This window comes from Lepus europaeus, chromosome 10, assembly GCF_033115175.1.
Source record: "Lepus europaeus isolate LE1 chromosome 10, mLepTim1.pri, whole genome shotgun sequence".
Taxonomy (NCBI): Eukaryota; Metazoa; Chordata; class Mammalia; order Lagomorpha; family Leporidae; genus Lepus; species Lepus europaeus.
This window is the reverse complement of record NC_084836.1, coordinates 50,793,196-50,806,820: the sequence shown is the minus strand read 5'-3', so window position 1 is coordinate 50,806,820 and position 13,625 is coordinate 50,793,196. Positions and strand designations below refer to the sequence as shown.

The 13,625-nt window shown below is 38.8% G+C and overlaps 1 protein-coding gene across 5 annotated transcripts in view; it reads right to left on the bottom strand.

Annotated features, from left to right (window-relative positions):
- LOC133768569 (uncharacterized) overlaps positions 1-13,625 on the bottom strand; it is an 81,268-nt gene that overhangs the window by 20,823 nt on the left and 46,820 nt on the right. For 2 of the 5 annotated variants that reach the window (XR_009867017.1, XM_062203230.1), the window contains one exon: positions 10,317-10,993. The exons of the other annotated variants lie outside the window; for them this stretch is intronic. Coding sequence is in view for 1 of the 2 variants with exons in the window: in XM_062203230.1 (XP_062059214.1) it covers positions 10,918-10,993 (76 nt within the window). In the remaining variant the exon portion in view is untranslated. Of the gene's footprint in view, positions 1-10,316; positions 10,994-13,625 lie in introns of those variants that run through there. 5 annotated transcript variants of the gene reach the window in all.

Below are 13,625 nucleotides of genomic sequence, written 5' to 3'. Positions count from 1 at the left end.
TTGGCCCTTGCCACCCACAGAGTTCCTGGATCCTGGCTTTGCCTGGTCCAGCCCTAGATGTAGCCCCCACTTGAGGAGTGAACCAGCAAATGGAAGATCTCCCTTTCTCTCTGTTTCTCCCTCTCTCTCTACACCACTCTACATTTCAAATAAATAAATCTTTTTAAAAATCTATAAACACAGGTAAGTCACACAGTAATAAACAATGATCTAGGTATTAACTCACCTGCTGTAGATTCTTATGCAGTTCCTTCAGATAGTTAACTTTCATATTTTGTCATGAGTTAATAGCTCTTATCCATATGAGATTTAAATCAATCAGCACTATACAGCCCTACCAGCACTGGAAAGAATTGCTTATATAGTGTGCTAAACATCAACTCAGATGTTAGACATCCCACATGATATTCACGTGTATAATCTGCTCATTATAAAAAGTAAGAAGTGGGGCTGGCATTATGGCACAGTGGGTAAAGCCGCCACTTGTGATGCCAGTATCCCATATGGTCACTGCTTCATGTCCTGGCTGCTCCATTTCCCATCCAACTCCTTGCTGATAGCCTGGGAAAGGCAGCGGAAGATGGCCCAATTGGTTGGGCCCCTGCCACCCAAGTAGGAGACCTGAAGCTCCTGGCTTCAATCTGGCCCAGCCCTGGCTATTGTGGCCATCTGGGGAGTGAACCAGTGGATAGAAGATCTCTCTCTCTAATTCTGACTTTCAAATAAATAAATAAATCTTAGAGATAAAAAAATAAACAATTTTTAAAAAGTGTAGCAGGGGAGTGAAGCCATGTAGGAAGAACTGTCAGGCATAAACTAGAGTTTAAGAGGAGTCCTATCACCACCAAAGATAGTTCCACCGAGGCATGGAAGGGGCAAGGAAGAAAGTCTGGCTTTTCTCTACTTCTACTGTGTGCCCTCCTCCCACCGTCTCCCGCTGGCTCATTTCAACAAGAAATCACTGGCAAGGAAGCACAGGAAATGGAGATCACGGAAGAGACAGTCAGACCAAGGAAAAGTGGATGGATTTAGCAAACTATAAATTACCCAGCATACTTGTCTAAGTAGGGTTGCCAGATTTAGCAAATAAAAATATAGAATGGCCTGTTAAATTTGAATTTCAGATTAAAAAAGATAATTTTTTGTATGTATAAAACATGTTCCATGCAATTCCATCACTTACCTAAAATATAAATTTAACTGAGTGTCCTTAATTTCACCTGACCTCTTAGTCTAGACCTGTAAGAGATCTTATTTCAATCCAAGTCTATGATTCAACCCTAGTAGAGTCTTTTTTTCTCCTATTCCTCAGCTTTTAGAAAAGGTCCCAGTATGTTCATTTTCTGGTACTATGACTGAATACCACAAACTGGGTAATTTTTAAAGAAATGAAATGTATTTGTTACAGTTCTGGAGGCTGGGGACATGCCTGGTGAGAGAATTCTGGCTGGTGAAGACTCTCTGCAGTCCCATCGTGGCACAGAGCATCACACAGCAAGACAGGGCAAGCCACTGCCCCATACCTCATTAATCCATGCACGAGGGCTCTGCCTCCCTAAGATTCCCTCTCCCACAGGTCCCAGCTCTCAAATACCACTAACATACAACTTTGGGGCTTCTGTTTCCAACACATGAAATTTGGGAACACATTTAAACCGTAGCTATCAAGTATGCTAGACATGCTTCCCCTGGCCTACCTTGTACAGGTCCCTCTCCCTCACCAGGTGCAAGTTCTTTAAGGAGAAAGACAACGTCTGACTCATCTATATATCTGATTATTTTCATCTCGCCCACCTCAGCTTTTAGAATTTTGAAACATCTGGTACATAGTAAGTGCCCAGTATATTTTTGTTGAACACGGTGAGCCCTGTATGAATATTTCATTGCAGCTGGTTTTTCATTACATGTTTCTGTAAGACACAACTCTGGAAAAGTCTTATATATATAATATCTCAGACAAAAGCCTGATATCAGGTCAGTTGGCATAAGTATTGAGACTCCATTTTCTGCCTTTTTCTTTTCATTCTTTTCTCCTGGAATTTCATACTGAGCACATAACATAACTATTATCCAGGCATCTTGCAACTCAGATTTCATGAGACTTCCATGAATAAGTGACTGTTTGAACATTGGGTCAACATAACCTAAACTGGTTCGAAAAAAAAAATTTTAAATGTATTTCAATCTTCATCAAAGCTGTATGGGGCAAAAATCCTGTTCTACTATAATAGACTACAAGAGGCTTCCATATCCCTACATCAAGATAAGGCCAGATTCCTGAGAATGAAAGTGTTCTCACCGATCTGTTAAAAAAAATTTTTTTTGTTCCCTAACTCTGGAGCAAGTTATCAGTAAGTCTGCTCTTTCAGGATAATTTTCACAACTCCAATATTTATCACAAATGTGCTTTTGCTGTTTACATATGTGTGTACTCACAAAATTTAATGGGCTATAATTTTTGAGTAGGTTAATTATTGTCAATTATCTTATATTACCTCTTTACAAAAACTTAAAATTCTAATGAGATGAGTTTTCCAGTAATGTGAAAAAAATCAACACACCTCAAATCTGAAAAGAACCCTGTTGCTTTCAGGGCTCCTAGAATTGTATTCTTAGGCACTCAATTTCTATCTTCACTGAGTGATTAAATGTCTTTTAATGGGGCTGAAATGAATACCATGTACAATTCAGGCCATCATATACCGGCCTGAATTTTTTTCCACCAGAAAAAAATTATTTTGTGTTCTATGTTCTTTAAAACTGAACAGACTTAGCTGAAGAATGTGTGATAATTGAGGCTTTGCAGCCCATAATGGAACTCTAGTCAGTTTCTCTCAGGGAAAAGAAAATCTTGATCTTAGGCTCTACTATTTCAAAGGCTTCCATGTGACTCTTCCACGTGACTTTTTCAGTGATACAAGCATCTGATTTTTGAGTGTAAACTATGCACGTAGTACTATATATTCATCATTTCACTTGTTCTTCACGCAGCACTATGAGTAGGTATTATGTGATTATTGCTGTCTTACAGATGAGGATCCTGAGGCTTAGAGAATTTACAGAACTTGCCTGAGATCACATAGCTAGTGAGCAGTAGAGGTAAGACTCAAATCTAGGTCTGTTAGACAAGTAACCATAAGTTCTGAACCTCTAAACTAATTTCTTGGGTAAAAAACAAAAACACTAATTTCTTAACTTCTCTGACCTTGCATTCCAGCAGTAAAACAAACAAAATACATTTAGTGGTATATACATGTTCTACTAGAATGACATAATATGGACATGCTATGCATAATGCAAGATGTGCAAAAGTTAAAATGTTAAGAGGGTAAGGGGCTGACATTGTGGTGAATTAGCAGGAAGCCGAATTGGAAGCAGAGTAGCCAGAATTTGAACTGGCACTCTGATATGGGATGCCAGCAGCTTAGCCCACTGCACCACAACACCAGCCCCACCACAAGTTTATAAACATACCTCATGGATCCTCTTGCACATGTTGGGTGCTAAACACTCACTTTAGAGAATGTTGCTTTAAACTGGATACTGAAAATATTGTTTGATTTTTTAAATAAAAACATTATTCACAGTTTTTGCCAAATCTAGTTACACTGTGTTTGAACTCATGATTTCCTAGGCAAGCCCATTCCAATCTGAGCTCATGGGAACAGGGAGACATAGCACAGAGTGAGAGTAGTAACTAGAAGAGAAGTCTCCAGAGTGCAGAAGGAGATAGAATGGAGATGGAAAAACATTTGCAAGCATTCAGACATGAATAATCTGTTTATATGAAAGCTAATTAAGAATTTAAAACTTGAAAGCATAGAGTCATTTTAAAATAGAACCAACAGTAGTTAAGAATAGGTATATTATTTATATAAGACTAATAAATATTACATACAAATTATATGAAAAGCATAAAGTAAACCACATTATTATCTAAAATATCTTTTACATAAAATTCGAACTAAGGTTAGATATAGGGAAATACATATAAGAATTTTACCCCTCCAGCCAATACTGAATCAATAATGTGTACATTAAATATGTAATACTTGAAACTGGGTTACATGAAAGCAAATATTTAAACATAGAAATTATCAAGATGATTTTATAAACATCTGTCCAGATGTTTTGGTCATTCAAGTTACCTGGTTTTCATAAAATGATACAAATAAAATCTTCATCTCTGGTGAATGAAGACTCATAAAATTATCACATATATCTGAATGAATTTCTTTGGCTTCTTTCCTCTAAACTTTGTTTTTCTTTTCTTTGATGTGCAATTATAGTTTTCTCAGTCCTTTTTGGACTGTTTATGTTCTGAGGATGGTGTTGGCGGAGAGGAGGGGAAAGTGAGGCCGCTCTAACATCTCTAGATCTTGAAGCTCGCTTTAGCCTGATACTCAGACTTTCCCTTAAACTCCAGGCTAACAGCTTCCCCCCCCCCCCCCCTTTCAGTTGGAAACCTGAGAGTTCAGACTTAAGGATTTTGCTTTAAATTTTATTTTATTTTATTTTATTTTATTTTATTTTTTTGACAGGCAGAGTTAGACAGTGAAAGACAGAGGCAGAGAGAAAGGTCTTCCTTTTGTTGGTTCACCCCCCAAATGGCCGCCATGGCCGGCGCACTGCGCCGATCCGAAGCCAGGAACCAGGTGCTTCCTCCTAGTCTCCCAGGCAGGTGCAGGGCCCAAAGACTTGGGCCATCCTCCACTACCTTCCTGGGCCACAGCAGAGAGCTGGACTGGAAGAGGAGCAACCAGGACAGAACTGGTGCCCCAACCGGGACTAGAACCAGAGGTGCCGGCGCCACAGGCAGAGAATTAGCCTAGTGAGCCGTGGCGCTGGCCAGACCTAAGGATTTGACATCTGTCTGTAGAAAAAATAGCTTCTCAAAAACATTACGTTTTGCATCCATAAGAACAGATGATAGGAATTTCCAGCTACATTTCCTAATTGCAGCTACTAGCATTTATCCCATTAACAAAAATCTCAGTTTCAGTGCCTAAACCAGATGGTTCATGACAAAGAATAAGAGTTGGACTATCTTTTCTCCAGGGCTAATTTTTCCTGTTCTTATTATATGTCATTCTTCTTCATAAATAATATAGATCATTTTTAAAAAGCACCAATCAAGGTTCTGTGAGGTGCAATTTACCATTTCTGATTTAAATTTGCAAAGACTGTATAGATATGAAATACTCTTTCTTAGACATTCTTTGAAAGAAACCATTCTTTGGAAAGAGTAGCTGTTAGGATTGTTTTTCTTTAATTTCACATAATCTCCTGTGTTAAGGAAGCAGGTCATTCATTAACCATTCTCAGAATAATACAATGAACATAATTTTAATCATGAAAACTAGGCATTGAAAATCTAATTGATTTCATTACGTTTTGTACCCATTGTAAGGGTTCTAGGCAAACCTGGTTCTGCAGAGCACATTTGAAGTGGGCGTATGCAACAGACATACTGCCTCTTCTTTTTCCAAAGTTTTGATAACCACATGACAAGCTATGTTTTTTAATGCCTAATTACTCCTGTGAAGAAAATTCTGTGCCAAAACAGCTTACTGCTTTCATTTTTCCAATCAAGAAGGTAATCCTATTAAATTACTGTTAATTGACATACACATAGTATATTATATGAGGTTTTTTTTATGTTTGTACTTCTTCTCACTTTTTGGCATTCATATAACATTAAACTTGCAACACAAATATCAGTGCATGTCATTTACAGTTATGAATGAATGAGATACAAAACCCATTTTGTTACTCAGATTAGATCTAATATTATGTGTGCTTATTACTCAATTTTATCTGTAGCCTCATTCCCTCCTGAAAGAATAAAATGGTTATGTGAAAATTTTAACATTCACTATATAAAAACTGAGAACCAACATTTTTTATATTGTGGTAGATACTAAATAGTTAATTGTGTTAGATACAAATAGTGATAAATACTAAGTCAAACTGTGTTTTTGTCTTGGATGGTTATCTTTTTTAAAGATATTATTTATTTATGTGAGTGGTAAAGTTATGAGCAGTGAGAGTGAGAGGTCTTACATCAGCTGATTCACTCCCCAAATGACCATAACAGCTGGAGCTGGGCCGATCCAAAGCCAGGAGCCAGGCGCTTCTTCCAGGTCTCCCACACGGGTGCTGGGGCCCAAACGCTTGGGCCATCTTCCACTGCTTTCCCAGGCTGTATCAGAGAGCTGGATTGGAAGAGGACCAGCTGGGACTAGAACGGGCGCCCATATGGGATGCTGGCACCACAGGCAGAGGATTAACCTACTGCGCCATATAACCAGCCCATTGGATGGTTATCTTTTAAAGTTCTACCACATTGCTTAACAAAATGCAACCTCAATGTACTAAAGAACAGAATGTTGACAGGTAATTTAATCAACAACTGCTAAATGCATGATGAAAGTGTAACTTAGCACAATTTGCTTTTAGGAAATATTTTTTAGGTTGACACTCTGTTAGCTACTCAGAAGGTTAATTTTAATAGCAGCTAGAATAATTCTGTAAAAGAGCAGTTGTGAGCCAAATGGAGACTGCATGGAAAATTTAGCTTTCCCCACTCTGTGCATAATTTTCATCAACCTCCAATCTCCCCAAAGTAACATACGATCTTAGTAAAGACATTTCCTACTTAAGCTTTGCCTTAGCACCTTCCTTCAACCATATTGCCTCCGTAACCCCTCCTATGTAGAAATTTCAGAGCCACCACTAGCAATCTGCAAAATCATAGGTTCAAAGATGTCGGCCTCAGGTCAAGCCTCTATTTGCTATTGAATCTATTTTCAAAGTAACTCAGAGAAGGGAAGTACTTTGAAATTAAAGAAAAATTAAAATTGTGCTAATTTCATTGCAGTGAAGTGGAGAATGCTTGTTAAAAGATTTGATATATACCAATGTAGTAGAAAAAGACATGAACTTAATGTAGAACCAAAATTATCTTAGAAATAAATCTAAGAGTGTGTTGTTGGTGTTTTCTAAATAGCAACCTGTATTTATGGTTTGAGTTGACTCAAGGTTTTGAGATTCTTATGTATGTAAACACTTTCATTGAAATTCTCTGGGTTCTATTCTTGGTCCATATTTCTTTTCATTCTACTCATTCTTCCGGGATGATTTTTAATATTGTTTTAGTTGTAAGTACACCTGTGTGCTGTTGACTATCAAAATCTGGGTATTTGACCGGCGCCGCGGCTCCATAGGCTAATACTCCGCTTGCGGTGCCGGCACCCTGGATTCTAGTCTTGGTTGGGGTGCCAGATTCTGTCCTGGTTGCCCCTCTTCCAGGCCAGCTTTCTGCTGTGCCCTGGGAGTGCAGTGGAGGATGGCCCAAGTGCTTGGGCCCTGCACCCCATAGGAGACCTGGGGAAGCACCTGGCTCCTGGCTTCGGATCAGCGCGGTGCGCCGGCCACAGCTCACCGGCCGCGGCAGCCATTGGAGGGTGAACCAACGGTAAAGGAAGACCCTTTCTCTCACTGTCCACTCTGCCTGTCAAAAATAAAAAATAAATTTAAAAAAATCTGGGTATTTAACAGAAGGAGCTTTACACTCGTGTCCTATTATTTCCTAGAATCTCTACCAGATATCCCATATATATCCTCAATCTCAACTTGTCTTAAACTAAACTCCTGGTATCTTCCCTAAACCTTCTCCTCCTCTTACATTGACTTAACTATTGGCACCTCATTCATCTGATCGCCAAGCTGAGGCATTTTGAATCTTTCCTGTCCCTTACCCTCTACATTCAATCAGTCATCAAATTCTGTGAAAACGTCCTAAACATTTTTCTAATCCTTTACTTCTAGTGCTTAAGTGCAGATCCACACTTTTCCTTCCTTGTAGCAATGATCTCCTAACTGCTCTCTCTGTGATCAGTTTTGTTGCCTTACAATTTCTCCTACACCACTGCCAGAGAATTCTGAAATACTTCCAGTGTGTTCTAAAATGAAAATTTGCTTATCTCTTTAATACTTGTAATAGTTCCCCAGAGAAGTGTGCACAACCTATAGAATTCTGGTCCTAAAAGGTGATCTGTGATCAGTGTTTCATGGCCAGATACTATATAGTATATCTCTGTTTTGGAGAGTCACAATGCACATTAGCATATCTAAGTTTCCAAGAAACTTTACATTAAAAAAGTCTTCACGAACACCTGCTGCCTTCGTTAAAGAGACGTGGGGGAACTTGTTTGCCCCTTCTGCTGTGTGAAGTCCTCATAAGAAGGGGCCATCTTTGAAGCGGAGAGTGAGACCTCCTCAGACACCAAATCTGCGGGTACCCTGATCTTGGACATCCCAGCATCCACAACCATGGGCAATAACTTTCTGTTTATAGATTTCGTAACTGATAGTATGTTTAGTTATAGCAGCCCAAATGGTCTATCACAGAAATATAATTGGCATTTGGTAAGAATTGAAGTGAAGTGACTAGTGCCTGGCAGATGCAACAGGTACCCATAAACAAATCCCACAAATAGTAGTTGAATCAGAAACAGATCTCCCACAACCATAAGCACTTATTTGAAGGTCTTTGTAATTTTTTTATTCGGAAGGCAGACAGACAAAGAGCTCCCATCTGCTGGTTTGTTTCCCAAACACCCAGCCCCAAGGCTGGGCTAGACCACAGCTGGCAGCTGAAAACTCAAGCCAGTCTCCTCTGTAGATGGCAGGAATTCAGTCACTCAAACCATCACCTTTTGCCTGCCAAGATCTACATTCACAGGAACAGAATCAGACATCAAACCCTGGCACTCTGGTATGGGACATGGGTGTCTTACCTTTGCATCTTAACTGCCAGGCCAAATGCTTGCCCTTGAAGGTCTTTGAATATAAAATCAGCTCTTCCAATGATGACTTTGTACCTGATGTAGTCAATGAATTCTTTGTACGCAACACTGTGCCTTCTCAGACACTGGCCCTCCTTTCACTGATCTCACAGCACATATGATATTGTTGTTCTAAAATCTGAACAGTTGTGATATTTCATTGAATTTCCTTTTAAGCTCAATCTTTCAGATGCACAGAACTGAGTAGGCAAGGGAAAGAGGATGTGGTTAAGGATTCCCTGCCTTGGTTCATAAAAGGATATAGTGAAGTAAATTAATGCTGACACAGTGCCCTCTGTCAAAACAGCCTGCTGGTCTAAGAAAATGATCGTAAGCAGCATATGTGCTAGTTAGGGAAGAGCAGAGTGTTCCAGATGGCTATGTTATATCTGATTTTCAAACAGCCAGACTTTTAGAAGAGATAAGGGGAAAATATGTATCCAGGTCATTCCTAACCCTTCCCTTGGGAGATCATCTAAAGTTGCTGCTTTTCAGCTCCCTGAAATCGTGACTAATAAATACTGACTACTTGATTGTAAGGCCAAGTATCCCTTTAAAACTGGAGGCTAGAAGGGTGCTTACTCAAAATCATGTTGAAGTATCCTTTTCCTTTCTATAGCATTCCCTCTTACCACTTGTGATTTCTGTCCCACTTTTGCAGAGCGATTAAACCCCTACTTACTTGTGAGTGTGAGTTTCTGTATTTAGAGTCTGTAATATTTCTAAGTAAGTAAGTCTTTCATTTAAATATCTTTTGCAATCCTTAATGGAGTTCTTCTACCATGAAATAGAAGTAACTGTTGAAAAGCACACCTCAATTACTCCAGCCAGTTGTGCAAGGAGGGTATAACTCTTGCCCAATGGCATATGATGTGTGGAAGAATCTCTTATTTCATAACGGTTCTGTGTGCTGAATCTCATTATGCTGTTGCTTACACTGTAGGGGACAGACTACTATGTGCTCTGATAAAGACACTTGGAGGGAATTTTAACCCTATACATTCCAAAATTATGGGAGGACGAAAACAACTGAATAGTAATGGCTCTAGTCCCCTAAGAGCCCAAAGGGTAAGCACAGGGCTATACGCAGAATCTGTGCTTGACCACTAACTCTGGAATGCAGCTGCTGCCTGGCTGCGGCTTTTCAGACCCACAAATTAGCAAGGATTTATTAAGAAAAAAAAATCTGTTTCCCTGATGGAACATCAGAGAAAAGCAAAGTAGACAACAGAGGGTAAAACTGAAATTTCCTTCCCTTTCTCTCCCTTTTTAATTCCTCCCCCTTTTTTATTTAACTTAGGTGGGGTCCTGAGGATATTACCCATACCTTCACATTGTCCTTTCTATGTGGAAGCCATCCCTTCACTTATTATGTTGATACTATTCCCAACACCCCTGATCTATGGTTGTATCTTCAATGCATAGTTTTAAAGATTTATTTATTTATTTAAAAGGCAGTGTGTCAGAAAGAGAGGGAGAGACAGAGAAAGAGATGTTCCATCCACTGGTTCACTCCCAAAATGGCCACAATGTTTGGGGCTGGACTGGGCCAAAGCCAGAAGCCTGAAACTCCATCCTGATCTGTTACGTAGGTGCAGGGGCCAGAGGACTTGGGACATCTTCTGCTGCTTTCCCAGGTGCATTAGCAGGTAGCTGAATCAGAAGTGGAGCAGCCAGGACTCAAACTGCTGCCCATAGAGGAGGCTGGTGTCCTAGGTGGCTGTCTAACCTGCTGTGCCACAATGCTGTCCCCAATATCTCCAATATAATCCCAGTATAATAACTGAACTCCTCTGTTCCTAGATTATGATGGAAGAATTATATAAATGTACCTAAGTATATGGTTGTATTTTTTGTTTGGAATACATTTTCTCCATTCAAAATTATAATCTTAAATCATTTGCAAGCTGTTAATGTTCTCCTTTTCTTTCTTCCTTTTTTTCTCTTTATATCTCTAGAATTTCCAGAACCCATTTCCATTCCAAGTTGTTAGGTTACTTTTGAGAAGACCCACTGCATCTTCTTGACATATTATATCTGAATTTGTATTTATTTTACTTCTCTGTTCTCATGCACATTGACAATGTCTCCAACTTTGGATCACCAAATGGACTTCATTATCTTCTTCTTTGCTTTCTTTGAGTCTGGTCAAGGAATAAAATCAAATAAAGTAAACATGACCATATTTTCACTTCCTTTGGCACTCAGCAAGACACCTTGACACAACAGATTCATTCTTATTCTTTGTCTGTGGTTAAAATATATTGCCCACATCAGTTGAAGCCAGATTTGAAATGCTGCATATCATTTCAGATCAAAAATGTGTTGGGATCCAAATAATTTTGCTCAATAACTTTAGGAGGAAAAGAATAATTTAATCTACTTTTTATCAAAGGCAACATGTCTTGAGATTCCATTCTACAAAATGTTTACAGACTTTTCTCCCAGTGTTTGATGACAAACTTGCAGGATTTTGCTTTGCAGGGTGGGGAGGGAGATTTCTGTCTTGCTTTGTTCTGTGTTGCTATGGGCTTTGAAGGTTTGTGTCTGATGCCTGGACTTGGGCTATGTGATATTGTGGGAAATCCCCATCAGATTAGCAACTAAAAGACATGGGTTCTAATCCTCACTCTGCTATTAACTAGTTACAATAATCTTGGTTAAGTCCATCAAGTTGCCAAGACTTGATTTTTTTCATATGTCCAATGCAGCAGTTAGATTTGAATTTATCATATCTCTATGTTTTCTGACTTTTGGGCTATGTTTTTAAAACTTTCTTCCTTTGCACTGCTCTTAAGGAAAGACTGAGCCAGGTCTACTAATGCAAAATGATTTAGTGGCCTCTGAAAGGTTCATCTACCACAAACTGCCCACAGGCCTCTGCCTTCTCCCTCATCTGATTTTAAAGTTCATCTTAAGTTGTTATCAGTGTTGTGACAGCTAAGGAAGAAGAGCTGTCCAGAAGGCCTGGATTAATAGTATCTATAATATATATATTAATAGTAGCTATTATATAATATATTAAATATAATAACTACAATAAAATATATGAAATATATTATATAATTAAATATATAATAATTATATATTCTATAATAATCATATAGCATATATTATATAGTATATAGTATAATATAGTATATTAAATATATTCATATATTTATAAATATAATTATATATTACATATTTATAAATATTATATATTTATAAATTTAATTAAGTATATGTAATTATATATAATTAGTTAATATGATATCATATATTTATATAATATAATTTATATTATATTATATAATTTATATTAATATATAATTTTATATAATTAAATATATTATATTTATAATTTTTTTTTGACAGGCAGAGTGGACAGTGAGAGAGAGAGACAGAGAGAAAGGTCTTCCTTTTGCCGTTGGTTCACCCTCCAATGGCCGCTGCAGCTGGCGCGCTGCAGCCGGCGCACCGCGCTGATCTGATGGCAGGAGCCAAGTGCCTATCCTGGTTTCCCATGGGGTGCGGGGCCCAAGGACTTGGGCCATCCTCCACTGCACTCCCTGGCCACAGCAGAGAGCTGGCCTGGAAGAGGGGCAACCGGGACAGAACCGGCGCCCCGACCGGGACTAGAACCCAGTGTGCCGGCGCCGCAAGGCGGAGGATTAGCCTAGTGAGCCGCGGCGCCGGCTATATTTATAAATTTATGTATTTAAATATATATTTATATAATGTATATTGAATATAATAAATATATATTAAATTTCATAAAATATATATTATATATATATATATTTCCCTGGATAAGGTTTACTCACCAGATCCCTTTACTAGGAATTAATTTCTTCAACTACTAGAGTGACTCTTTGGAATTTGAAGGTGTGAAAGGCAAAATAATAAACATATCTTGCATGGGTAAAGGACTATAAACTTTACCAAGGACTTTGACTTCTGTTTAAATGAAGAATTAAGCAATAAAGAACCAGCGGAGTAAATGGCCACTTAAAAGGGAATTCAGACTTATTAGCTACTAACTCAGGCCCATTCAGTAAGTGGATTTTGGATGAATTCTGCATCCCCATCTGGTATTCTATCTCTTTTTTTCTTGTTTTTCTCTTGCTTCTGCCTATCTACCAACCCCACAAAGTGCCCAGTACTCCTACCCTACCAATGAACTTTCTAGGATAACTCACCACAGAACTCTGCCTGGAATAGCCCTGCTCAGTCAGCTCTATAGCTGTAGACCTTCACCAAAATATTCTTTATCAGAATGCACTGAGTCTGATACAATAACCATGCTTATGTGTCTATGGATGCTGCCCTCCAAGATGAAATAAGGTAGGTTTTGTGGGAAGGAAGACAAAAGAAATCTAAACACAGGAGTTGCTTTACACAAATTTTAAGGACTGGTGCAGCCAGGGAGGAAGGTATATTTTTAAAAATATTTATTTATTTGTTTATTTTTAGATAATTTATTTATTTGAAAGGCAGGGTTATGGGGGGGGGGGTGTCTTCAATCTGCTAGTTGACTCCCCAAATGGCAGCAATGGCCAGACTGAGCCAATCTGAAACCAGGAGCCAGGAGTTCCTCTGGGTCTCCCATGTGGGTGCAGGGGCCCAACTACTTGGACCATCTTCTACTGCTTTCCCAGGCACATTAGCAGGGAGCTAGATCAAGTGAAGATCGAAGTGGCACCCATATGGGATGCTGGCACCACAGCAGCAGCTTTACCCACTATGGCACAGCGCCAGCTCCAAGATTTATTTATTTATTTATTTGAAAGGCAC